Raw genomic sequence first — 27,064 nt, 5'->3', positions numbered from 1 at the left:
TCAGACACCTCTTATCGGGCTGGCAGGTTGACATGTAAGGGGATATTTCGTCTTGATTCCCACAATGAATGCAGCACACAGACTATCACATGGCCCATGCTGCATATGGAAGAGGAGAAATCACACCTTTCTTTCTGTGACTTCCATTTTCATTTGTGCTCTCTCTGCTCACTCTTTTCTGTCTCTCTTTTCTCTCTCCTGGAAATTATCACCAGCCATGTCAGGAGCCCTGTCGGATGGAGGGGGAGAAATGTGTCACGCTGCCTTTTAAGTTTCTGATTGTCTAAATGACACAGAATCTCATCATACAGCTGTCTCCCTTTCTGACACTACAATAACCCATAATTCTCTCTGTCACTCACTGTCTCAAGGTTAGTATTTTATATCTTGAACAGAGGGCGAGGGCATTTACATTTTAGAGGATGGAAGTAAAAAGGGGTTTGGGGAACGCAAAGGGTTTTTTTTTTTTTTTGTTTTTGTTTTTTTGGTGTCACTTTGTATTTTACCCTTTTTCCCTATTTACTGAGAAATCCTTTTAGCGAGATTGGTAAATAAGCTTGAAATGAGATCTGTGCTTTTCTTATTTAATCAAAGGCTTACAGATAAGACGAGTTGGGCATTAACTAGGAGTGCTAGCTGGTGAAGAGTGTTTATGATCTATGGAAATAGATTAAAACATTTTGATGCATAATCAAAGGTTTTGGGTGTCAGGTTTGATTTGGTAGCATGATTTTCTAAATACTATCCTAAAAAAAATTAAATTCTAGTGTAACTTAAACTACAAAAATGACCTTTCCCCAGTACCTAAAGTACTTTTTAAATGACTATGTGCACCTTGTTCTGATATAGTTAATCAGTTTAGATCACCAAAATAATATTCCTTGATACCACACTTAAGAAATTGTATGTAGTCTGTCCTTCTTGACAAAATGTGCTCTGTGAAAATGGCCCATTATCTTGCCACTTTTTACTCCATCATCTGTGATATTCTTATATGATCCCTGGGTTAAACAGTATGTCTTCCGATCGCTTCTACCTCATCCCTCCAGTAAAGTGTTCTTCAAAGGTATATATTTCATTGCAAGCTGACAGCCCTGACACCATAATTGACCTGAAAGCTTCCATCTTACTCTTTTGAAATTCTCCGTTGTAATGTGTGTCAACTAGATAAAATGATTCCCGTCTCCACCTTTCTCTGGATTTCCATTTGCAAAGGCGACTGACTGACTGACTGACTGGCGCAGGCTCCATTATCATTCTGTTTGAATGGCTGTGATCGCGGGAAAGATGTACAGATGCGAAGGGTTCCATTGTTTGAAAAAGGTGCTCACACTTAAGTCCTACACATAAGCAGGCATGCAGTGCTTTTAGATCGGTTAAATACTTTGTGATACCCTCGGGATTTGATATTCTCTTTTTAATGTACAGAGATACATATTCTTCTTTTGCAATAGCTCTCTCTGACAGATTTCATAACTTTCCTGTCAATGTGTCATGGTTTCACGGAGGGAAAATTGGCTTTTGGATATCATTAACTTTGCTAATGACCTCCATAATGTTCATATTGCTAAACTTGAAATTATCGAGTGTGTGAATGTCATGTACGTTTTAACCTTTGGAGTGGGTGCTGTTTTAATGCACTAGTGACTACCAAGTCTGTATTAAGTAAATGACTTAATTGGTTTGTATTGTACTATATGAGCAGACTAGAAGAATGTATATTGGTCCAAACCTTAGACCGCCAAATAAACTACAAATTAGACAGAACGAGGCATCTTGGAGCATGTGTGTATCATTTAACTGGTTTCAGCAGCCATTAATGTCCTGTACCCCATATTCATCCTGACCATAAATCCTAGATTTTGTTTTCTCTTGTGAGGTCCTTTAAAATTTGTTGCTTTTGTTTCTCTCCGGGCATTCATGATTACTACAGTGTGTCCACCACATTTGCCATGTCACTTGAATTCACAATCAAATAGAAAGCCACTGAAAATGATATGAAACACTCATAATACAGTCTTTCTAGAAAGAGACACATACTGTACTTTTTCTTCTTGTTGTTTTTCTTCTAATTTGTCTTCATTGCACATGTGGCTATAAAAAGACATGCTCTGTTTTTGTATGCCATGTCATATCACTAAGTTTCACGCTTGGTCCGTGAACCTAAGACATATTTTCTGCTTTCTCCTGGCTAATTGGGAGATGGTTAGGATTGTTTCTATCCAGAGCTTGATGCTCCCAAATGTGTCAATGTGCTGCTATGCTGCTGCTAGACTGCATGTCTTCTTGTCAGTTCGGGGCATGTTTTTCAGAGCAGTTTGTTATTAGATTAATTAACGCTGTATTGACTAACTGTGATAGGGTTGCGTGATCTCTTCTCACCTTTGGAGACACTCTTTTTCATGCGGTTTCAATCAAAGTAATAATGAAAAAAGCCCTTTTTTTTTAAAAAGTGCACAAGAGTAGAAAGTGAGAGATAACACTTCTTACAATTTCAGTATTTACAGACATTTTTACTCAAAAGGTCTTTGTGTGAGCAACTTTTTAGAGTAGAGCAATTTACTATGTGTTGAACAAGTATGAGCCATGTGTTTATTTTGCCATTGTCCAACTGCACAAAGTAGAGGGAGGGTTTATATGCCTGAGTGAAAAGGGTTCAGGGGAAGCGGCACTTTTCGGGGGTAAAGCTGGGAGGCTAAAACAAGCTTTAAAGAGAGTCCAGTCCCACTCAAGTTCACTGGTAAGCCTGTTGGACATCCGGCTTTGTTCCTCTTATAGGCTGCTTATCAGTGGCCTGATGCGGTTGTCCCCTCGCATGTTCCTCTTGTACCTCAGCCGGACCAATTCCGATGGCCTAAGTGCTCAAATTGAGCCATTTTGTCTCACTCCGAAACAAACTAGGACCTATTATGCGTGATTTTTTTTTTTTTTTTTAAATTCATACCCCTCCTCCTTGCTTTCCTTCCACGTTGGCCTTAGTCTATGTAGTTTGTCACTCCCCCCTGCCTCTCTGCGCTCTTAAGTTCGAAGCGCTAGCCTTGTGAGGGGTCAGTGTTTCCACTCCAGCAGTGTCAACTCCAATCTGGGGCGATTTGGTGTGAAATGTGTGCCATGGTGTGGGGGCTTGCAGGTCAAAGCCCCAGTAATTGATGTTGCTTATTCATCTGCTTTTCCTTGTCTCCTCTCTCCCCGGCACAGCAGCCGTTTTTGTTTGTCTAAATTGTTTGAAGATTTACTGTAGGTCTTAGGGCCCTGAGAAGCATCCCCCCGCTGCACTGTCTCTGTGTTCCTACCTAGCAGGGGGCTCAGCACTGGGGACACACAATGGCGCCCGCACAAAAGGGGCTTTCCCCAACACAAGGCCTGGAGGACATCTCATAGCGTGATACTGGGCACTGGGGGACACACAATGGCGGAAGCACAAAGGAGGCTTCTCTTAAGACAGGACTCAGAGGACATCTCCTAGCATGACAAGCAGGCCAGCTCTCACTATAATTAGCCATGGAGCCAGCCTGACCAATGGTGCCTTATGAGATCAGTGAGCTATCAGTAAACACTATTCAAATACCAAAAGGGAGGGAAGAAAGTAATTGGCTAAGACTTGGTCTTGCGATGCAGAAAACCAGAGGAAAATGATCCACTATTAGTTGAAGATTTGGCTCTGCAGAGATGAGACAGCTATGTTAGAGAACCAATATCCTTCCCTTTCCATTGAACTCTTTGGCTCTGCTGATCTTTCTTCCGCTCCGTTCCTTCTGGGTAACGGTACCTGCTAGTTCAAGCGCAGGATGAAATGCTGGATCTGTTTAAGCACAAAGAGGGCCGTAATGATGGAGCCACATTTAATCTGGCCCTCTGACATGTCAGGCGGCTGCATGGGTGGTATGTCCTCCAGGGCCTTTGAAGAGGGGCGATTTAGAGGAGAGATTTGGATCATTACACAATAAAGAACACTTCATAAGTACTGAAGTGAGTTGGGGAAATGACGGTTAATGATGTTGACAGCAATTCACCTCTGTTGAATTACAGAAAGATTTGACTCGACTTGCCTTCTTTAATGAGCCTCACTCTGTAAAGGTAATGGGCCAGCGGTAAGACACAGAGAGAGGCGGGGGAAGGAAGACAGTGGGGGAAAAGTGAGAGAGGGAAGGAGAGAGATTCATTCTTTTTTTTTTTTTTTTTTTTTCAAGGAGCTGCACCGTTGCCCGTGGTTAACACCGGGCAGATAGGCTATCACATACCTCCCTTTAAGCTGTCATGTCAGGGAACTACAGAGACAGAAAGGCCATCTTCAATGGAGAGAGACTGCTAGTGCAGGTAGGCTCTCTGTTCTCGTGTGTTTGAGATGAGTCTTCAAAGCCGTGTGCATACGGATCACCAGATCTCACCACATAGCTTTTAGATGCCAACGAAGCATCAAAGCATCAAAATAAAGACCCCACTTGCTTTTACAATATATACAGTGTGTACTGTATATAAGTAGCACTTGGGGAGGGTGTACATTTCTTTTGCATCTACTGTAGTATGATAAATATGATTATGATTCTTTCACACAGTTTCAGTGGTAAACTAAAGGGTGTTCTCCCAATAAACCAAGTGTCCATCATTTACTATCATTTTCTACTAAGACCTTCTATTGCATATTCCTCACTCTACTTTGATTGAATAAGCCTATTTATACAGTTCCAGTACAAGGACAGTGATCCCGGCCTCCAATCCTGTTTGCCATTTCTAATCATGCATGTTTATGTGCAAGCTTGTGACAAAAAGCTTAACTGACAGAGCGACAGTTGATTTACAGTTCTATTTTTTCCCATATCTGACTGTTTTGCCATCAAAGAAATGTATCTGTCTGTGTCTTTGAGTGTCACGCTGAATGATAAATATGTAAGTCCAAACTGGGATTCAGTGCCAATTATGCATTGACAGAGATGTCACTGAGAATGTAACATTTAAATTAAAATGATGGCATTCAATTTCAAACTGCCTTGTGCGGTGACATGTTCTATTATCTCCTTGCGTGCTGTAAAACAAGACAACAACAACAACGATGAAAGAAAGAACTATCCCAAAGGTCAAATCAATAACTTTCTGGTGTCTCTCGTTTTTTTCTTGTAGGCACACCTACATGTCAATCACCAGGCCTATTAATAGGGTTGTTAGAGTCAAAGTATTCTCCTGGCATTCGCTGTTATATTAAAAACTCAACATACTCGTTACCTAACTAGCTCTTTTGAGTCAAACCTGCCTTCTAGCTTCTAGTAAGCACCTTGGCACACTGTATTGGAAATGTATAAAACACTCTGTAGTGGTTTTCTGTTATTAACTTGATTTTTTATGACTTTACATTAGCAAAATAATTGTATTATGTGGTAAATGGGAGGGCAGCAAGCTCCCTATTCACATGGAAAAGAAATAGGAGGTTTGATACTAATTTAATTGGTATGAATAGTTGTCTAATTAACACTTTTCTGCCTGCTCTCCATGCTGAGATTATGTAATTATCATTTTGAAACGTTGTGGAACGATATTGCTTTTTGTGTGTCATATCTGAGACGCCTCTGTACCTGACACTCAGCAAGCCACTTAATGATATGCTGGAACGACAGCTAATTATATCATAATAATGGCTTGATGAAAGCAGTATGGCGGCCTGGTGAATGAATGATAGCACTGTTAGGCTTGCATTGATACTCAAGTTTTATCTTCATCTCAAATTATTCAAATCACACTGAACAGGAAATTCTTTAATTACAAATTTGTTTATTCATTATGCCACGGCAATTCAAAGTCTTTGCGTTTGTTTTCATTGTGCAGTGCTAGGCCCATAGTAAGTGATATATTCCTCTGCAATTATATTTTCAGCAAATTGAATCCCTTATCAAGTTAATTACTCCAAATTTACAAGCCCCCCAAGCTAGGATATCCCAATTAAAGACTACACCTGTTCTATTTAGAGGATTTGTATTTGTTACATGTGTCATTACATGTTCCCCCTGCAGAGCACAGGTTTGTCAGGGGGGAAGAACCACCAGTTAGACCCCGTACTGGGCTTCCAGATTTCTTCTCTGCTCCTACACAAGTTCTAGGCTGACTGGTGCTGTCTAGTAATGGGATCCTTCCAGCAAAGAGGCAGGAACACGACTGACACACACATCCGCAGGACCCGGGGAGGGGGTAGATGGGTAATCTGACGGAGGGCACGGCTGAGCAGCGGCAGCATCAACAGCAGCCGTAGACTGCTTTCGAAACTTTTTAATTAGCACTAATTACCTTTGCAGGAAAATGTTGAGGCTTGAAAGGATTTGTGTCAGCAAGTGAGAGATCAAAGATTGTGGTGCTGTGCATTTTAATCTGAACACAGAGAGGGAATAGGGAGCTGCGTGTGAGAGAGAGAGAGAGAGGGAGGGAGGCAAGGAGGGCGAGAGGAGGAAAAGAAGCATCCCAGGTGGTACTGGAGCCGTCTACCTCTAGTAATCCTGTCTACCAATCACACCCCAGGTCCAGTCACATTATAACATTTCCCACTAATATGGAGAAATTAACATTCTCTTTTAAATCTGAGAATTGAATCATCGTTTACTCTCCCACTTTGTTCATTTTCTCTTTTATCTGGGTGCGTGTGTGCCTGTGTGTGAGCATGTGCACGCGTGTGTGATTGTGTGTGCATATCAGACTGACAGGCATTTCATAGAGGTGGTTTTTAATGCATGCCTGGACATCACTGTGGCAGGGTCATCCATCAGACTTCAAGACAACATCGATCATTTGCCATGAAGAGGGCGCGGGGTAGTGATTATTTGCTATTAGGTGGATGCTGAGGCATACAAATGGCTGGCAGTTGACAGTTGAACTCACTCAAACGTAATGCGGGATGGCTCCCCCTCTCAGGGAAATGTTGACAAGCACTGAGCCTGAACACTGTAATGACAGAGCCGTGCTCAGGCGGACAGAGCGCTGAAGGATTCTTCCTCAGGATTCAATGCATTTCATTCATGTAGATCGCAGCATCTATTGTTTAATGTTGAGCGTACTTATTGTAATATACCAGTGGCAATGCACCCTGGATGATTGACAATGTCAGTGTGGTTTTATTATATACATTCAGAGTTGTGTGTGTGATTACATGGGTGTGTGCGTGCGTGTGTAGCGTGCACAAGTGACTGCGTGTGCTTGTTTGTGCCGCAATGATGTACGCGCTGACTGAGATGCCATCAGTGAATTGATTTTCAGCTCCGACTCACTGAGAGCGGAGGATGTTTGTCATGTGGATAGACAACTAATCTTTCAATACCAACATTTACAAGAAGAATGGCCATACTGTGAGCACAGTCCAGACACCGTGAGGAGGGAAGTTTCATCTCTGAAGGAGCATGGCTTCACCACACATACAGTACACCTCCCTTCTCTGATGTTGATCTATTTCACAGGGTGTCTCTCAATACCATTTAGTGTTGTACAAGGGAAGCAACTGTCATTCTTACCAGCCATGCAGCAGACATTGTGTAGACGAAACTTTAAAACAGATCTTGAGTTATTTCTCCGTCCCACACGGTCTTCCCTGCCAAAGAGGCACCTCTCTTCTCATATTCTACTTCTCAATCAGGTCATTGTTGGGGCTTAACTTTAGCCCGGGCCAGACCAGGGTCAAACCAGGCTTATAAGGTCGGACCTGACAGGAGTGTCTGTCAAGTCCTTATCCCTGGGCCAGGGTTGATCCAGGGTCATTAATCAGACAGGGGATGGAGGTGCAAGGCGAGGCATGAGACCAGGCTACACTGACCTCAGTACAGTGGCTTTGATGTGGTCTGGCCCTGGCTCTTTGTGTGTGTGTGGGGGGGATTGTGTGTGTGTGAGTTGAAGGGATCAGTCCCTGTCTGATTCACAGAGCTCTCAGCCCCTCTGCCAGCGCTAATGACATTGGGAGAGAATATTAACCTCACACACTCAGCAGGGAGAGCAGGGATATCCACGGGGGTAGTCCATAACTCAAACGCTACAGGAACCACAGTGGCTTTATCATGCAAACACACAGAAGCTAGCTTTAAATGTTAGATAGACACACCGTGATGTAGGGCCCTTGTTTTCCACAACTTAATCTGCACTTTCACACAATAAGCCCATATATCATTAAGTAATGAGCGGTAATATTTTACTTCTATATCAACTAAGAACTTTGATAATTGTATTTCACAGATTTCTTCTTGCTTGAATTTGTTTATGCTCTCTAAAAAGAGATGTTTTTGTAAATGATGTAACCCTATGCAAAGTTCAATCTGACATGCCACCTCCAATTGATGTCTTTGTAGCTAGTGATGCTTTTACACATAGGCTATCAGGAGCAAGCATAGCGCAATATTCAAAACAGATTAAGAGTGAACGCACATAAAGGAGAGATTTGCCGGCGGCCCCAAACGTACTCTAATGATTTGCATTGCCATTAATAGTAATTTGCAGCTGCCTGGGAGGAGACGTGTAATCCTCTTCCCATGTGTGAATTGACATGCATTCAGGGAGGGCTATGTGTGTCCTGGACGTGTGATCTTTAAATGACTGCCACCTGAGGCCTGGCAACATAGAGAGTGCCACACTGAGCCGTGACTGTCTACATGTGAGAGAGAAAGAGAAAGAGGGCTGGGGGGAGATAGAGGCAGATAATGACAGTCTAATTCACCATCGCCATCAGAGATACATGTATACAGACGTGTATAGGCCGTAGACTGTAGCTGGAGGGAACAGCGCTGGAACAGACCTGATCAGAACTGTGTGGAGGTGGTAGGTGGGATGTTGGGGGTTTTGGGGGGGGTTGCAGGGCATTAATTTGCTTTACAGATAATTCCTTATTTACCATGAGTTAATCCTGATAGTGTATTTATGCTGTATTTTGGTATTTTTTGATGTTTATTTGTGATTTTGTGGGTTAGAGTGATGAAATACAGCTGCGTTGAACCTCTATTATGGAGACTTAGTCTACTAATAGGAGTATATCCTTATCCTCTGTTTATATTTTAATGTGCATCAGGTTTTCATTGTTGTCACAAACCTGAATAACTGTTATCATTCTTTACCTTTCACACTCACTGCCAGTTGATTAGAGAGTGGCAAGATCCATCACAATAATTCATTTTTGACTATTTCAGACAAATGGACAGACAGACCCCCCCCACCCCTGCCCCCCTCCTCGTCCCTCTCTCACTAGCCACCCCCCCCCACCCCCCCACCCCACCCCATTCACCTTTCTTATTAAGTTTATTAAAGCCAGTCCAGATACTGGGTTTCCCAGGCCCACTCCCTTATCCCATTCATTACACTGCCTTATCCTGGCAGGCAATCTGAAGTGTGCTCTGGATAGTCCATTATGCACATATGAAGGCCATCACGGCCCCAGTATTGGCCAATTCATCAAACATTTATCTGTTGCCCTCTGAACAGGACGTCAATTTGCCTGTCACTCTCCAGCCCTGGCCTTCCTATTGGAATAAGAGTGCATCGCTTCTCTGCACCACAGCAACCTTTGAGGGGACATCAGCCCTCTAACTGTGGACCGCACCAGCAAGGGCCCTCCTGCTTTTCAGTGTGTGTGTGTGTGTGTGTGTGTTTTAATATCTCTCATTTCCCCCTGATCACATCAGTAAAAGAGACTCAAGAACTTCCTTAGTGTTTTTGTGCTGGCTGCTGGGATTGCACCCCAGTGTTTGGATGTTTTAGTGATCGAGGGGATCTTGGGGTTATTTTACAATATAGATCTGGCATGATATAGCCCAGTCAAATTTGGAGTTTGACTCATTTAGGCTGTAGTTTCACAAGCAGTAGAAGTAAGAAGGGAGACTGTGCAACACATGTAGAAGAGGCGAAGTTGCCGTCCTCCATTTCTCATTTGTTGCCTGAGGATATCTGACACGACACCAGCGCGCGCCATTGGCAGGAGTGACTGACATTTTAGCCAATAATGGTCGAGAGTTTTCTTCCCTCTGTTGTCAGCAGTGGTTTATCAATCACTATGTCTGCATTAGTATTAGTCTATTGATCCAGCAGTGTATGTCTGCTCTTCTCTGGGTCAGTGTCTCCTCTCCAGTGTCCTTGTCTGGTTTCCTGTATCCTATCCTGCTTCCTGTGGTTAGTCTCTGCTTCTGCTGGATGTTAGTGTATGTAAATCAGATGTGTGGTTGATAGGATCTTAGTGGAGTGATGTTAGAGGTATGAACACGTACAATACATGCACTACAGTGTTTCAGCACACCAGGACACACACACACACAGACTTATGCACACATGGCTGTATGATGTATGACGGTGAGCTAACACAGGCTAAGTGGTAGTCATAGCGTAAAGACAGCCCTGGTGAAGTATTAGCTCTGACAATGAGGCTGATCATAATTATCTTAACAAGGAGAGGATTCATCGCTTCACCTCGTTAAAGCTACCCCCTTTCTCTCTCTCTCTCTCTCTCACACACACACACACACACACACACACACATGCATATACACAGACACACACATACACGCTATTAAACTAATGTAAAAAAATGACACCAGTTAGAAAATCATGCTTTTCTCAATCCATGTTTCTGCTGAATTAAATTATACAATGTGATGTGTGAGTAAATTATTTTCTATGCAGCATTTGTACATGCTGGTAGCTTATTGAAAAAGAATCATACCATGCTCAGCAGAATTTGTCAATATAGCAAGAGGGTTATATAAATATAGGCAACTGACAGTTTCTCCACTGGAATATTTACTGTATGTTAAGGTATGGATTATAGCATTAAGAGGATGTGTAAAATAGCAGCGGTAGCAGTAAAATTTATCAGGACAAAGACAAAATGAATGAAATATGTGTACTATATTAGTGTAATATGCAAAATATATGAAATGTGTAAAAATGACATAAAATACATGTGCAATAGATAACAAATGAGAGGAAAATCAAAATATGAAGACAAACAATATGTGATTACAACATATAAAATGATGAGATGCATTATTGTCTGTTATCACTGTTATCACTATCATAATCACAACATTTGTGGGTGGAGGTAGTATATATACACAAAGAAAGTGTCCAGAGATATGTACTGATTTATATGCAGAGAATGTACAGACATGTGTACAGATCAGAAACAGTGCAAACTTATGTTATCTAGTCCATTTATTATTATTTCATTTATTATTTAGTCCAGAGTATAGCAAGTTCAGAGCACAGAAATGTGAAAAGTAGTCCAGCGTAGTTTGTAGCAAAAAAGTAAGAAACCAACAATTTAAACCTGTAAAATACCTTACAATTAAGTACCAAATTTTGGTATAGAAATCTGTACTGTATGTAACGGTTCATATGTGCATATTTACTGTAAGCTTGTGTGTTGCCTTTGTGTTTCCCGTTTACCAAATCTCTGCAGCTTTGGGACTCAAGTCAATTACACTCATTAGTTTTGTTAAAAGCAAGAGCTGCTCATTTTTTGGAAGTAAAGTACTTTTACTGCACCGCTTAAACTTTGTTAGTTTTCCAAGCCCCACATTAAAACAAGAAAGCTTATAAAAAGTAATGAAACCAACTATGGAAATCTGCAGAGAGCGCACAGAAAGCTGGAGACTATTAGAAGTTCAATCCCTGCACTGTAGTTAATGCTGGATGGGACTCAGTGGCTCTCCCCTGGCTGTGAATTTAACTGATTAAATCAGCCAGTGCACACAGCAGTGGTGACATGAAAACAACAATTAATAAGGCTCCCCTCTGTGCCATGCGGCTCCCTTTAACCGAGCAGCTAATAACATAACCCACAGGACTGCAGCCCATCACACACACACACACACACACACACACACAGGTGGCAATAGTTAGTTAACAGCCTCTATTTGCAGCTTGAAATAATGTTTCTGCTATGTGGTACACACATGTCTAACTATACATGTATGCTAATATACATGTATTGGTGGATTTCCACAGGGTTCAACATTAAGAATTTTTTCCTCTTGCCCGATTGGGCCAGTAGGTCAGACTTCCACTTTTCCCTAAGTAAATTTTCACTGGCCCAGCAAGCAAAAATGAAAATAAGCACTTTTTCATGATTTTAAGTAGTTATTACTTTAAAATATTCACAATATACAACAAACTAAAAACAACCAAAAAAGGAGTATAAAACTGATTGTGAACAGATTTGAAATGTACAATTTTTAACAACTCTGTACAATTCCAAAGTATAAATTGGCACTTGTTGCACTCATTATATTCATAGATGAGCCAAAAAACAAACAACCAGAGTGGAAATTCATGAAGCTGGTAAGTCTCCACATTCAGCCATCTTGCCAATGCATTAATCAGAGCTGATAAGGGGTTGTCAGCTAGCGGCTTTGCCAACATACCGGCTAGGTGCTGTCGGCTGTTGTCGTGGGAATAAGTGTGTGCTTGCAATAATGTTGATGTCTTTAGAAATGAGGCAGCTCAGTCCTCCTTACCCAAAAATCGTGGTTGATTTGTAATTTTCAACCCAAGGAACCCTTTCACGACAAAAGAGACATCTTAGGTTTTTGCTTTGCAGTTCAATGTAGCCGCCAATATGTCCGCTCCACACATCTCTCTGTTTCCGGATTCATGACTATGTCTAGGTGGCTTCCAATCTGATTGGTCAGAAAAAGCACAACAGAGAGGAGAGTAGGCCAATGGCAGAGCAGAGAGGCAACGATAACAGGCTTATCCATTGGTGAAAAATACCAATACCATAAGATTTTTTTCGGGCACTTGCCCAATTGGGCTACTGACTGACCAATCAGTTGGCCCAAGTCAAGGTCTCATTGGGCCTATTGTCATACCTCGCATTATATTCTAACATAACATAATAGCCAGTGTGACTGTCCCCCTCATCTTCCATTTTGTTTTCTTTCTTCTTCCTTGCTTTGTCATGATGTCCTTTCTTTTCCGTGATGAATGTGACTGTACATTATGTTTCCCCCCTACGCTGTTTACTGCTCCTTGCCATCCATTTGCAGATTGTCATGATAAGGGTGTTATATTTACATAGCCTACCTCCCAGGCGGTGTGTATTATGGCATTGACACTAACCAGAGCTGGGGAGGAGTATTAGTTCACACTCCTTGTGCTGCTTGTTTAGACCTTGCTGAACCTTGAGGTTGTCCTGCAGCAATATGACATTGTTTACTGGAATTCATTGCTAAAATAATGTCAAGGTTGTCTGTCTGTTTTAAAAACTACAAACATCTGTTTGTAATTTCTGAATTTAAACTGGAACTACTCTGAGTTGATATTGGTAATAATAAAACAAAAACAATGAACTAGTATAGTCAATTATATTTGATAATTAAAAATATTATGTTTGTATTATCTTATCTATTTAACTATTATGTACTCAGGTAAGTCATTTAGAATATTTTTCTTTACAACCTGTTGTGTGAACTGTGAGAAACAGTTCTTGAGAAGGATGCAGTCTGAGCCAGGTCCTGGCAGATTTAAATGTCAATGAAGTCACCCAGGACACTTTAACATGGCATGCTGACAGTGTGAAGGATTAGACAACACACACATTGGCTTTGTGCACCTTCCACGACTTGAACTTTGCAGGGCCCTAACATTACTCCTAACACCACCCTCCATCATTTTTATGCCTGTGTGAATGTGTGTTTTTTGTGTGTGTGCATGTGTTTGTGTGTGTGTGAGAGAGAGAGAAAGAGAGAGAGAGGGGGAAAGATGACCTCTCACCTCTCTTTGCAATGCGTCATAAAAACCATCGGAAAGACAGAATTCCTCCTTTAAAAAAAAAACAAAAAAACAAGTCCTTTGATGTTAAAATCTGAAGCTAACCCCCATGGCGGAGCAGTTGCAAAAAAGTTTCCCTTCCATTCCATCTGTGATTGCGAGCGTATTCCGGTTCCACTGTGAAAATGATGGATGACAAGTTAAATTTGTGTCTGGGGAGTGAAGGTGAACTGTGACAGAGTGATTTGTCTTGGGAATGGAGGGTTAGGGTCAGGCGAAACTGGGCGCCTCAAGGCACAAGACATTGACAAATTCATCCTGCCCGCCGCATTTCTGAAGCCTTTTGTTTTGAATCCTGGCTACTCACAAGTGACCCCCATCCCTCATCCTGCCAGCCGCTGAAGGATGCCTCGCCATGCCAGGGGAGCTCAGCACCACTAATTCTTGTCATTCACTTCCCTGACAGGCCCAGACCCACACTCTCCCAGCGTATGAAAGAGAGAGGCTGAAATATTTATTTCTGCACAATAATGGCTGACCAGATTTAGGGCCATATCATTTTTCCTGTTGCCTTATCATTGCAGGTCACTGGCGGGCCTCAAAGTGTTCACTGGGCTGGAAGAGCTGGTCGTCGACAACAATCTGCTCGGAAATGACCTCCGGTTGCCCAGGTTACCCAACCTCCACACCCTGACACTCAATAAGAACCAAATATCCTTTCAAACAAAGCACTCGCTCCTTCTCTCTGCCGTCTCATTCCGGTTCGCCGTCTCACAGTGTACACAGAGATTATGCCCAGAGCTATTAGAATTAGCTCTTTATTTTGCATGTGCATTTCTGTCTTCATATCTGTTATTGTCTGGAAGAACCGGTTTTTAACGTCATGTCTTTGCAGTGAACATAATGTGTTACAAAAGAGGACTTGTTGTCACAGAGCTCTACCAGAGGACTAGTTTTTGAACCACAGGGACCTCTAGTGGAGTCAGACTTGAGAGTCAACATAATAAAGGTGTTTTCATGTTGAGGGGGAATAAAAGGTGCTGGATATAAACTACATCCCAAGAACAAGAGAATAATCCAGCGCACAGTATGTCCTGCTTTGGAAAATCAATTATATTAAATTATATAAAAAAAACTACTCATTCAAGATTTTTCACTTTATGCATCAGATATATAATTCCTTATTACCCCGCTTTATTTAATTGAAATAAAATGCATTCATGTATTTATTTTTATTATTAAAGATGCTAGAACGATACTCACATTTTGACTCATGGGTTACAGTGGCTCAGTGTGTCCTACTTACCACCTAAAGCAAAACCCGTTAAACCAGAACTCTACACAGCCACCCTAAATTCAAGACATAGACACATTGCACGGCTGTTTATGATCAGTCAAAAATGTGTGAACTTCCTCCCTTAGCTTTAGAACAGGTTTAGCAATGTGTCCTGTTTTCCTCTGGTTGTGTAGATCCTAGAGGGTAATGATGCTCTCTCTCTCTTTCTCTCTCTCTCTCTGTCTCTTTCTCTCTCTCTATCTCTCTCAATATCTATCTCTCTGTTTCTCCCTCTATCTCCCTCTCTCTCTTTCTCTCTCACACACACACATACACACAAACACACACACACACACACACACACACACTTCCAGAGTCAACATTAAAACTGGGGCTCCTTGAAGTGTGCGTCTGGGACTCTGTGCTGAGTTTGGTTGTGAAGTGGTCGGCACATGCTAATAGGCCAATTATGTACATCCTGTCGTGGCACAGTGCCATTTTAAAGCTCGAGTACTGCATTAGTGCAGTTGTATTTTGACACTTTGGGGCTCAATTTTCCAAAGAAGTGAATGTATTAGTGATGAATGTGCCTGCTTAGGGGCTGTTTGTTTTTTCCACGTTTCGCAAAAGTTTTCCACAGCACGGCTCTGGGAAGCACGGACTGTTTGAACCACAGGGCATCCATCATTTTGTCACTGTTCTGCACCCGGCCACCTAGGAAATGAAAGAGAACGAGAGAAAGAGAGAGAGAGCAACAGCCAAATTGTGTCACTACTATATGCCAAACCCTGCACCTTAAATTGCCCCTCTGTCTGCCCACTCTCACAAAGCCAGAGACTAGCCCCTTTGAGCGCCTCGGTAAATTTGACAGTGACATGTTTTAGTGCGGGCGGGCCAGGGGGGGGGTGTGGGGGTAGTAAATGCTAATGTAATTAACAGCACTAGGTCCTTGACATCCGCCCTTTGACACCTGACTGATATCGAGGCCCTGCTGGAACACTTGGCTGACGTGACCCCGGCACTGGAGTACCTAAGTCTGCTGGGAAATGAGGCCTGCCCCAACCAGCTGGTCAGCCTGGATAAGGACGAGGACGACTACCAGAGATACAGGTCAGTTGCTAAGCTGGCGAACAGTGATGATGTCACACATAAATACGGAATGCTAGTATTCTGCTCTGTTTATACTTAGATAGATAGATAGATAGATAGATAGACAGATAGATAGATAGATAGATAGATAGATAGATAGATAGATAATATTCTGGTGTGTTTCTAGTATTAATCTAATATTCTAGTCTGTTTATCTGTTTACGGAGACAGTTTAGATTGTGAGTTTATTCAGAGCGATAGCTTTTTTGTAAGTGATGGCTTTTTAGATGCTCTTTTTTTTTCACATCCAGCCCCCTCCATTTCACAAGTAGATTGTGGATTCAACCACATCACTCTAAAAGCTTTGTCAACTGGCCCCTCTACACTCCGGTTTGCAAAATGGATTTCATGTGTGACTAGTCACCACCACAAATGAGTGTTTACTACCCTGCCTTACCAGAGCAGATGATGCATTAAACATCAAGCTAGGCCTCAAGCCATGCAATATGACCACCATTTGTCAGGGTCCTTTACATGAAATGCGATAAAAGGCGAAAAGCATACTCTCTTTTGTCTGTTTTAGCCCTAAGTGCTTGTTTCTGACTCTGTGTTGCCTATTAATCATTTACCACCCATGCCTTTCTTGAACAGTCTTTCTTCTCTCTCTCTGTCTATCTCTTTCTCTCTCTCTCTCTCTCTCTCTCTCTCTCTCTCCCTCTCCCTCTCTGTCTCACTCCCACTCCCACTCCCCCTCCCATGCTCCCTCTCTCCCCTCTCCTCACATGCTTATCTTACTGGTGAGGAAAGCTGTTCTGTTTTGACTGACAACGTCTATGGCCCTGTAATGTAATATTCATAATGTGTCACATAGTAAAACATCAATTTGAGCGTGATGCAGATTTCATGTCTGACAAGGTTAGGCAGTGTGCAGGTCGTGACAGCACTGGCCTTGGGCAATAAATACCCAGCTCCATGCCTCGGGTGCTCTTGGTCTCTCAAGTGAAATGCGTACACTGGTGCGTTGCATCGGTGCCCCAATTAGTCCAATGACATGGAAATATAGTATGCATACACACAGTACTGTAAGTCTGCGGGGAGGTTAAATGTTGTCCTGATGTTAGCCGACCCTGCATGTCCTCAGTGGCCATTTGAGGTACTACAATAACAAAGGGGTTAGACATCTACCATGGCTACTGATTATGCAGCTTTGTGCTCAGGCCGCACTGTCTCCTCACGCCCCGTCTGTCTGAGAAATCCAGAAATATTGTGACAAGGGAAGTAACTCAAACTTTTCGCATTTGTCTCTGTCTCTGCAACATATGCGAGGTAAGAGTGACCTGCTTAAAGCATATTGTTACGTGACATGTTTACACCTTATCTTGCGAGAAGTTATCAGTTCGTCCTATCTCCTGTCGTGGGCTGATCAAAGAGCTCCACGGATGGACAGTTTTGCCTGAGGTGCCTCAACCACCAGCTGCACTTTGTGTTCACTCAACCTTTCTGTTCAAATGCCACAAGTGCAGCTGCAGAATAAATAGGACCCACTGCTCCATGGTATAAATAGTTATTGTTAAGATTTGTTTAGGCTATCTAACATAGTGTGTAATAGGAAGTATAATGGGATGATTTTTTAAATTTGAATTAACATGATTTAGTTTTTCATCTTGGTTAAAAAGTAATTTGTACAACTCTTTTTTTTAGTGATTGCACCAAAATAATCATTTTCAAGTACAGACAATTCCTACTGTTGTCGCCACATCTTTGGTGTTGTCGCAATAAAGTGTATGACATTTTTTCCACTTGTTTCCCCCTCCTCCCCGTCTTCCCCCGGCCCTCTCCTCTCCTCCCTCTGTGGTTGGGTTGAATCATTAATATCCCCACTGGCTGACAGAGCCTTGTCATCTGCTCTGACCCTGTGATGGTAGGTTACCTATGGAGAATAACCTCTCTGCATGTCTCCCAAGGGCATCTTCACATTTCATCATAGAAATGCCCCGAACATAGTCCTTTACAGGGGGAGAGAGACGCGGGAAGGGAACGGGTCCTCCTGGATTTGAGTGCTGGAGCTCTCATCAGAGAAGGAGCTCTTATTAGGGTTAGGAGCAGGTCACTTTACCCTGTAATAATGTTGCTTTAAGACGTCAGTAAGGGTCGTGTAATATATTTATTGTTTTTATCCCTTGTTTTCTATAATTAACGCCTCTATTTTATGTTTCTATGGAATAATATCTGAAGATTTATTTGTTTGTTTTTTCATTTTGTACTGAGATATTTTCAGTTCCATATCAGTCCAAACGCGATCCCCGCATCCCCTCCTTATAATCCTCAGGTGTTGAAAACTTGACACCGGTTTTGCCATCTCCCCTCATCACCATCGCCATCATCAATTTGTCACGGTTCCCTGCGCACAGGTCTTGTCTGTGCCCATATCCACGTCCTTTCTCACCCTCCACTTAGGTGCTGCCTGCGTGTCCTTTTTGGCTGCCAGCTCGGCCCTGACATACTGGTTCCTCTATCCCTGCCTGCCTGTGAAAGGATCTGTTGTCATCTATGTATTCCAACCATTATCTCTTGACGTTTCTCTCCCTCCCAATGAAAGACAGAGTGTGTCTGAAAGCTTAGAGAGATATCTGTGATGCTGCCGGAATGACAGCTCTGGCAGACGGGTTGTATCTCCTTTCGTGCTATTTATATGTCGTCCTTATTCTTATCAGCTTTGAAGGTTATTACATACAAGGAGATATCATCGCCATTAAATCTGCATCACCATTAAATCGGAGTAAACGAGGCCCCTTTTCAAGTTTTGTCGATGCGTGCGTTTTACATATTAGAATTCATGTCATTTTGATTAGTATATCACGCTTTACACAAATAGCTGCTTAGATTTTGTATTGATTTAAATATTTGCATGGAGGAGGCCTGCAAGGAGACTTTTTAAAGGCAACAGTATAACACATCTTAAGCCGCGTTTGTCTTCTCTTTTCTCTCAGGTTCTTTGTTCTCCACAAGTTGCCTCAGCTGAAGTTTCTGGACACCAGGAAAGTGACCAAGAGGGAAGTGATGGAGGCGACGGCAAGAGGAGCATTCATGAAAGTGGTCAAACCCAAGTCAGAAACTGTAAGTTAGGCTAAGCTTTTTTTTTTTTTTTGTTTAAGTTGTTTAACATAGTCCTCCCTCTGAAGTCCATGGAACACGCTCTTGGGTGGATTTGTCACATTCATCCCCTCTTCCCGTCTCCTTTTTTCCCTTTTATCCCCCCTTTCTTCCCGTGCATGCTTGAGTGTCAGTCTCCCATTACAGAGGTCCTGGTGCTGTGGCCCTTTGAAAAGAGGCCTCACCAAGCCCTCTTTCCCCTCTGAGGGTAGTCACTCTTTAATATTGCTGAAAGTGTGTGTGTGTTCGTGCGTGTGTGTGTGTGTGTGTATGTGTCTGCGTAGATGTGTGTGACCACGGCCTGACCTCATTCCGTATGCATGAGCCCAGATCAAAGACGACGGGCGGCTGTCCAGTCGCAGTTGTGTTGCCAAGTGTGACATGGCTGGCGATCGGAGTGACAGCTCACGTACACGCCGGTCACAATCGCTTAATTATCCCCAGCCCATGCACTTATTCCTCCCTCTCTTGTTTAGGGCCACACAGACTAATTAGAGTTTGGGCGGTTCATAGATGTACCCGGCTCAACCCTTTTCAGCCTCTTCCCTCGCCGTCTTCTACCCCTCCGATAATGCAATATACATGAACAGCTTTTGCTAAGATTTGATTTCATGTAATTGTAAGGTCATGAAATATTTACTGTTCGGATCAGCTAAGCTTTGTCGTTTCAAGGTCTCCGGGGCTCTGACGGCGAGCCTGGGAGGTACAAAAATGGATCCGGAGTAGCAAGAACAAAGCCATCCAATGACAAATCAGAAGCATGTGAGTCGGTGCAGGGTTTAAAAGTGCACGAGGAAAACAAAATATTTATTGTTTCAGACAATCAGCTAAGATAGTGTGCTCTTTTAGTGTCAGTTCACGCTACGCTTTGTTCTTGATTCTTCATGCAAGTGGCAAGCGAGAAAGCAAAACATTGAAATAATTTAACCTCAGTCTGGCATGTTTGGTAGATGGAGGAAAGTGGAATGAAAACACTGTTCATCCACTTTATATAAAAAGAAACTGAGGACCTTTACAATGCTTTTTGGCAGGGTAAAGTCACTTTATAAGATTTTATTTACATAACTTGTCAGTGAAAAAGAAATGTTTGCCTTTGTCGCCACAGCCTTAGATGAAAGGAGAGATAATCACTGATTCTAGCTGACATGATGTGTGTGTTTTTGTGTGCTTGTGTTTTTGAACCTACTGTATATGATTATTTATTCCCTATGCAAAGTAAAAGGTTGCAGCTTTGATGAAATTGCTTTTTCCTCCCATTACACTCAATATCTTTGCGCTTGAACATATTTTTCGACTGTCCCGCTCACTGTTCCTTATTAGCAGCATTTGACTGGGTCTCCAGTTTGAAGACAGAAATTGTGACTGGACATGTCCTGTGTCTGGGCCCTGGGATGTCACGGCAGCATTTCCATAACATTTGTTTTGAGTTAGATGAGACATGATGGGTCAACTATAACAGGCTTGGTGAGCCATGTGTACCTCCTGCCTCTAATTGGCTGCATCATCAGAGTGATTGTAGGCTGACCAATAGTGCGGGTCACCAATTAACGAATGTCTGCGACAAAACAGGAAAGTAGGGAGAGATGATGGCATAATTAGATATTTGTGTTTGCTTTTATGTCTGGTACAGCAGGGTGTTGCTCATAACAGTGGCTCATGGTATCTGGCATTTGCTTCATTACAAGGGATGGTAATTAGCTGTCTCGCTGTCTCTCGCACTATCCTTTGAGTCTCAATTAGCGCTAGTATTGGAGGGGGAAAAAAATAGGACCGTGGAAGGGATGTAGTGGTTTATTTGTAAAATTATTTGACTTTTTGAAGCTCATTTTAAAGTTCTCAGCTCTGTGAAAGGAACCGTATTCTCTTGCACCGAGATATTAGCCATTTTTATGTGACAGATTTCTTTTCTACAGTGGATACATTGCAACTATGGTCATAGAGGCAACTGCAGCAGAGGGTTAGTGTGATACATGCCCTCTCATGACTGTAAATCTGAAAAAGATCCCCTTCTCTATCAGATCATTCCCATAGCATGATGTATTGGAATAGTTAATGGGCTTGCTCTGAAAGAGACAGTGCTGAACTTTGGAGACCTCTCTTGAGTCATATCAGAATGGAGTGTGACCACAGTTGAAACTCCTTTTCAATCATGCCATTATGGCATGGCACTGTGGGACGCCACATGGTTCTGATAAAGCAGTTATGGTCTTTAGTGCAATATGAATAGCATAACTTTTCATACATTCTCAACATTTTCCATGTCGCCTAAATCACAACCAGAGAGTCAAATGGCTGGTTGTTTTCAGAAAAAAAAGAAAACACAAAAAAAACTGTAGATATACAGTACATATAGAGGACACACGCACACACACACACACACATACAGACACACACACACACACATGCATACACATGCACAAAGGCCTGTGAAGATATTTGCAAGTACAGAATTACCAATCAAGTCGTAATCTTTGGGGAGATCTATACCTTCGTCTCACAGAGTCAAACTTTGGCAGCAAAGTAATTCTGCAGGAGGCAAATAGCCATGTTCATACATGTAGACAAGATGTCTCACTGAGGATAATTTTGTCGCTTGTTTAATTGATTCTGTGTCTTTTCATGCACTAGTGGGCATGACACCATAAGTGGGTGACAATGAGCTGTCTCTGACTTGTCTGTATGTTTTGGTGTTTGCTTCAAACAGTGAGGGGGGTAATTTTCTGCTTTGGGTTTTTGTTATATTGGATTTCTGAGTGGAATGGACAAGTAGTGGGACAGAAACAGAGACAAAGGCAAGAGAGAGAGAGAGAGAGAGAGAGGAAAAAAATGAATAAATACCTGAAGTAAACAAGAAAACTCAGTGGAGACTATTGAAGTGTTTTCCTAAAACCGCAACACTAAGCAGAGTCAGAGTGGAAAAGCCTTGAGCTGTATTTTGGGAAATTGGGCGTGTTGGAATGCTATAATGTGATAATTCTCTTTGAGGACTTAGAGGTCATGGAATGAAATGGCGTTAAACCACGTAGAGCCATTTGGACTGCGTTGGGCTGCTTTCGGAAAATACATGTGGTACACTTTGGCTCGGCTCCCCCACCTCCCTCCACTCTGCCACGGAGCCCACATTATGTTGCCGAACCCTTGGGTTAAACTGACCATGTCTATCAAAACACTGTGACAGCACATTCTGTTTTCAGATCCCGAGCACCGCTAAAAAAAGTGCATAGCAAATTTAACTAGTAGAATAACATTTACTCCTTTGCCACATGTTTAAGAGTGTTTCACAGTGGATGAAGTAACTGCATGGTCCCCCTCACTAAGCACAGCTTGGTAGCTACGTCAGCGGGTATAACTGTTCCTCGGATGTCACTTAGATTTTGCCTGGACGAAGTATTTGACTTGATTTTCTAGCATGGACACAAGTTTTTCTCCCACATCCTTCTGTGTATAATGCAAAGCAGACTGCATTGCAGGGTGGCTCGAGCCAGCTCCTAGGTCCCATGAGTCTCTGCTCGCAGGGTAACGGTTCTTCAAGGGAATTGACAGTGACAGAGCCAGGAAAGTCCTCAAGTGGATCTTTTCAGTTCTGTTTTTTCCTCCCCAGACACTAACCTGTTTTACTCGGCAGCAGACAGCAGTTCATTTTAAGTTTGCACTGAAGGGAGCAGTCCAAATCTAAGATAGACTGCATGGTTTTAGACCCATGATTGTGCATTATGTGATGCATGATTGTGGCTTTTTTTGCAATGCAACTCTGGAAAAAGAGGCAGGATTTGCTATAGGTTGGTTGTTTTGCTTCCTGTTCAAATCTCTCAAGTGCACCCTGTAAAGTATGTTGCCACGTTCATCTCTGTGCTTGAGAGTTATGAGTTCCCCGAAGCTCTCAAACATAACAAACAGCATGCAATATAGCGCTTTGTGAATGTGCCTTCAGTGGGTTTGCTGAATCATTTTACTGAACAAATGTGTCCTCAGAGAAAACTCAAAGAATATGGCTCTCAACAGGGGGAGGAAATATAACCCAACAGATTGCTGTGGAAGCAAGTTTATTACCACTCCTCACTGTCTGCTAGATTCTGTATTTCCACCCGCTATTATATATGTCTTGATATGTCTTCTTTCTTTCATGACAAATTCCTGCGTCGGTATATATGGGTCGAGTAAGGACAGCATTACAGATTGAGTAGTAGTTGCGGGCAAATGTAACCATAGTGGGCTCCTGTCTGCTTTATGTTCAGGCAAATACACACACTGACAGATTGTGATCTGCTTACTTTCAAATATGTCCTTTTCCCCCACCTTGCATAATGTCTGGTTATCAGTTAATTGCATCATTCGAGACACTGCTGTTCTCTGTCTTTTAAAGACAACTTATCCTGTACGTAAAAACAGCTGTTTAAAATTGTTTTGACATGTTTAGTATCTATGATAGTTAAAAGATGCTGTGTACCTCGTGCCAGATAGTTCCAGTGAGCCACATGTTCATTCTCTCAGGTGTGTGTGTGTTTGTCTGTCTATATCTGTGCGTGGCGTATGCATCCACGTGTGTATTTGTGTGTATATGTGTATCTGGTCTTTGACTAGTGAGATATCAGCCGGTCCGGTGTTTGGGCCAGTGCGACAGGCCCAGTTCTGAGTGCTCTGGCAGCTGGAGCCGAGAGGTCAATCAGAGGTTATAAGCCGGGAAAACAACAGCAATTAGAGGGAGTGACTCACACTGTCCACATAAATCATCTAGGCCCTGCACATCATAAACACACAGTAAAACTTTAAAGCACATTTAATTGTAAGTAATAGCGCCAAGATTGATTTACAGCCTCTTTCAAAGCCTGGAGACACGGGGTGCGTGACCTGAGTGTCACGTCACTCGCACAACAGAAAATGATAGATGTATTATTCATTTTTGGCTAAACACGCAGTATAAAAACAAACGTGTTTTTGTAAGGGCTTTTATTAGATGCTGGAGTGGCCCGGTTGCATTAACTGATTTTCCCCTCTCTCTGTTGGCATTCAGAACATAGAAGGAACGCCTCTGTGGTGAAGCATTTGTTGTCTCGACGTCTCTTGTGTTTAGTGGTGCAGTTTGAGGCTTGTCAGAAAGCAGGCCAAGGCTGGTCAGCAATAATGAGATGTCTCCCTCTCCCTTTTTGATATAAAGTTTTCATAAACTCTGACAAATCAGTTGATCGCTTACATAAGTCTTCATCATTTTTTGTTATTATCTGTTAAATGTAAGTATTTGTGGACTTTTTATTATTGTTATAATATTGAGTGCATGGGTTTGGCATGTAACAAAGCCTTTACTTTTTGTATGATGGAAATTGTTCCAGAAATGTGCTAGATCCGTTATAAGCCTTTGGGAATTTCCACTTTTTTCAGTGTAATGTTGCTGTTAAAAGCCTCTTTTAGATACAGGAAACTGCCTGGAAATAGGACGCTTCCACCTTCAAGCCAAAGTGTCATTAAACAACAGCAATTACTTCGACATATGTAAGGTAGATTCTGCATAATAACCCTGCGTTTCACAATTTATCTCTTTCTCTATAAAACTGAGCCCCCCTCTCACTGCCATACGGCTGCAAAACCACACCAGTTCCACACAGACCCAGCTACAATATTATAACCACTAAGGAATCCCTTCACTTCAATTACAGTACTTATCAAATGGTGCTTTTAGCTATTACAGAGTACAGAGTCCCAGTGCGTTGGCCTATCAGTCCAATCACAGCTGATCCTCCCTGTTGGTCTCTTTGGTGACAGGAAGATGCTGCTAGCCTAATGAGAGACAGCTGGCCTTGTGTTTTCTGTGTTCTGAAGAAATCTATCTCTCTTTCTCACCCTCTACCCCACTGGGTGTTTCCGGGGAACTACGCCAAACTTTAGATCTCACAAAGAGATCAGTTATTTCTCTGCCTATCTCTTTTAGTTGACGTTGACAGTGCACATTAATCACCATTTCAGCGCTCACATTATAGTTTACTTTGAAGTTGATTGTCATGTGCGCTCCATCTAGGCAGCCTCACTTTAATCCACATTCAGATTTTTATCAGATAATGCAAATAGTGTTGTTGTTATTTACGACATGCAGATGGTGATATGCTATTAATTAAGTTAATGAACATTAGAGCTCATAATCCCTGCTAGATGAGGTGGTGACAGTCTATAAACTCCTCACAATTTTGTTTACGTAGAGATGGAAGTAAAATTTTTATTTCATGATTTGTGTGAAATTGTCCATCTATTTTTTTCCTGAGTATACACAAACATGCTGTCTTTGGACTTTTCCTCTTTCAGTGTGTTGGATCGTTAGAGCTTTAATCCATTATAACAGTCGGGTCTGTTCCCCAGGACAGCATAAATCTGAGATAGAGTCTTCTTTCGGCAGCAGTTGTTGACTTTCAGGAGCGCGCGAGAGAGGACGATGCCAGAACTGAAAGTCCCTCCATTGAAGTTTGTGCTTACACAGGCCCTCTTTGTGGTTTTTAGAGCTTGTCAGACATGTCAAACGCTGGCTAGAAAAAGTATATTGTTTCCAGCCACTTGGATTCCTTTCCCCCTGACATCTGCCACTCCGCCGAGATGATAAATTCTTGCCTCATTAAGCGTGGGTGTGGGATTACAGGCTGACAACACATTAATCACTGGGCTGGGTGGCAGCAGCCCCGCACCAGCTACAGGCATTGTTAACCAAACTTTTCTAATGTGTCACTCTCCTCCCTGGCAGCCCATAATCAATCATCCTGATTGGCAGGGCTGATAGATTACACTATTTATACTTTGTGTAATGAAAGCTAGCGTTTCCACCTACTGTCATTGTCGGGACGACGATAGGCCACGCCGTCCGGCTGAATGGGAACACATACAAAAAGAGAGAGAGAGAAAAGAAAGGATAGGCAGTCCTTGGCGCGGCATTGTGAACTTTAAAACAGACACTGTCGAGCTCTGTGGTGGGGGGGTATTCATGCGAGTCTGTATTGTTCCTCCTACACGGTATAGCTTAAAGGCAGTCTTCACACCACCAATGTGCTATTGTCATCTGTGTCGCTATCAGTGGCAGGTCGTGCTCTGGCAGGTAAAACTAGGCTTTGTCTGCGGAGGGATTCGGTTTCCCCGTGACCCCGTTGGTGAGGTTGAGGTTTTGTTGTCAGAGCTTCTTTTCTGTCAGAAAGTAAATGATTTACACGTGTATAACAACAAAATGACAGGACACCATATACTGTATGTGTGTACTTGTCAATGTGTAGAGCTCGTCAGGATAACGGATAATGGATTTCCTTGTTTTCTTACTGAGAGGCTTAGAACTATGTTACATTGCTTTACAACCCCCCTGCAGTAATTCTTGCATGGGAACTCGTGGATGAAATGACACACTGCTGGTAGCCTTCAAACATAATAAGGTTATGTTTCTTTTTGTTCATTTTCAGCTGTATGTCTTTGTCTAGAATTAGAGATGTCCTCAGCACACTGAGAGAGGATATTGGATATGAGCTCTTAGTTGAGAGGCTGCCAGCATTTGGAGAAAAGAAGAGAGGGGGAAAAAAAAACAGTCCATCATGTTTTTGACAGGCAGTAAATCTGAGACTTTTCTTATGAGACAGTGTGCTGTCAGGAAATTAGTTAACTAGACCATATTATGGAGAGCCAGGTAATTTACCCTCAGAGATGCAATCGCAAATAACTAGCAGGAGGCCGCATCCCTGACCTGACATTGCTTTGTGTATAATGCAAAATCTAGTGACATGCTCAATGGGTTCTGTCAGCTGCAGGATTGAATTCTCTGCCTACTGCGTCTCAGTTTGGAGCACGCTGGTCAATTATTTCTGAGGCTGTCAGTGC

At 42.4% G+C, this 27,064-nt stretch overlaps 1 protein-coding gene across 1 annotated transcript in view; it reads left to right on the top strand.

The window, feature by feature from the left end:
- Positions 1 to 27,064, top strand: part of lrmda (leucine rich melanocyte differentiation associated) — a 196,810-nt gene that overhangs the window by 117,074 nt on the left and 52,672 nt on the right. The window contains exons 3-5 of the mRNA XM_078288817.1: positions 14,298 to 14,424; positions 15,960 to 16,099; positions 19,069 to 19,195. Coding sequence (XP_078144943.1) covers positions 14,298 to 14,424; positions 15,960 to 16,099; positions 19,069 to 19,195 — 394 coding nt within the window. The remainder of the gene's footprint in view (positions 1 to 14,297; positions 14,425 to 15,959; positions 16,100 to 19,068; positions 19,196 to 27,064) is intronic.

The sequence above is a fragment of the Centroberyx gerrardi genome, chromosome 15 (genome assembly GCF_048128805.1).
Source record: "Centroberyx gerrardi isolate f3 chromosome 15, fCenGer3.hap1.cur.20231027, whole genome shotgun sequence".
In the NCBI taxonomy this organism is placed as follows: Eukaryota; Metazoa; Chordata; class Actinopteri; order Beryciformes; family Berycidae; genus Centroberyx; species Centroberyx gerrardi.
Note: the sequence above shows the minus strand (reverse complement) of the source record. Positions and strands in the feature narration are given on the sequence as shown.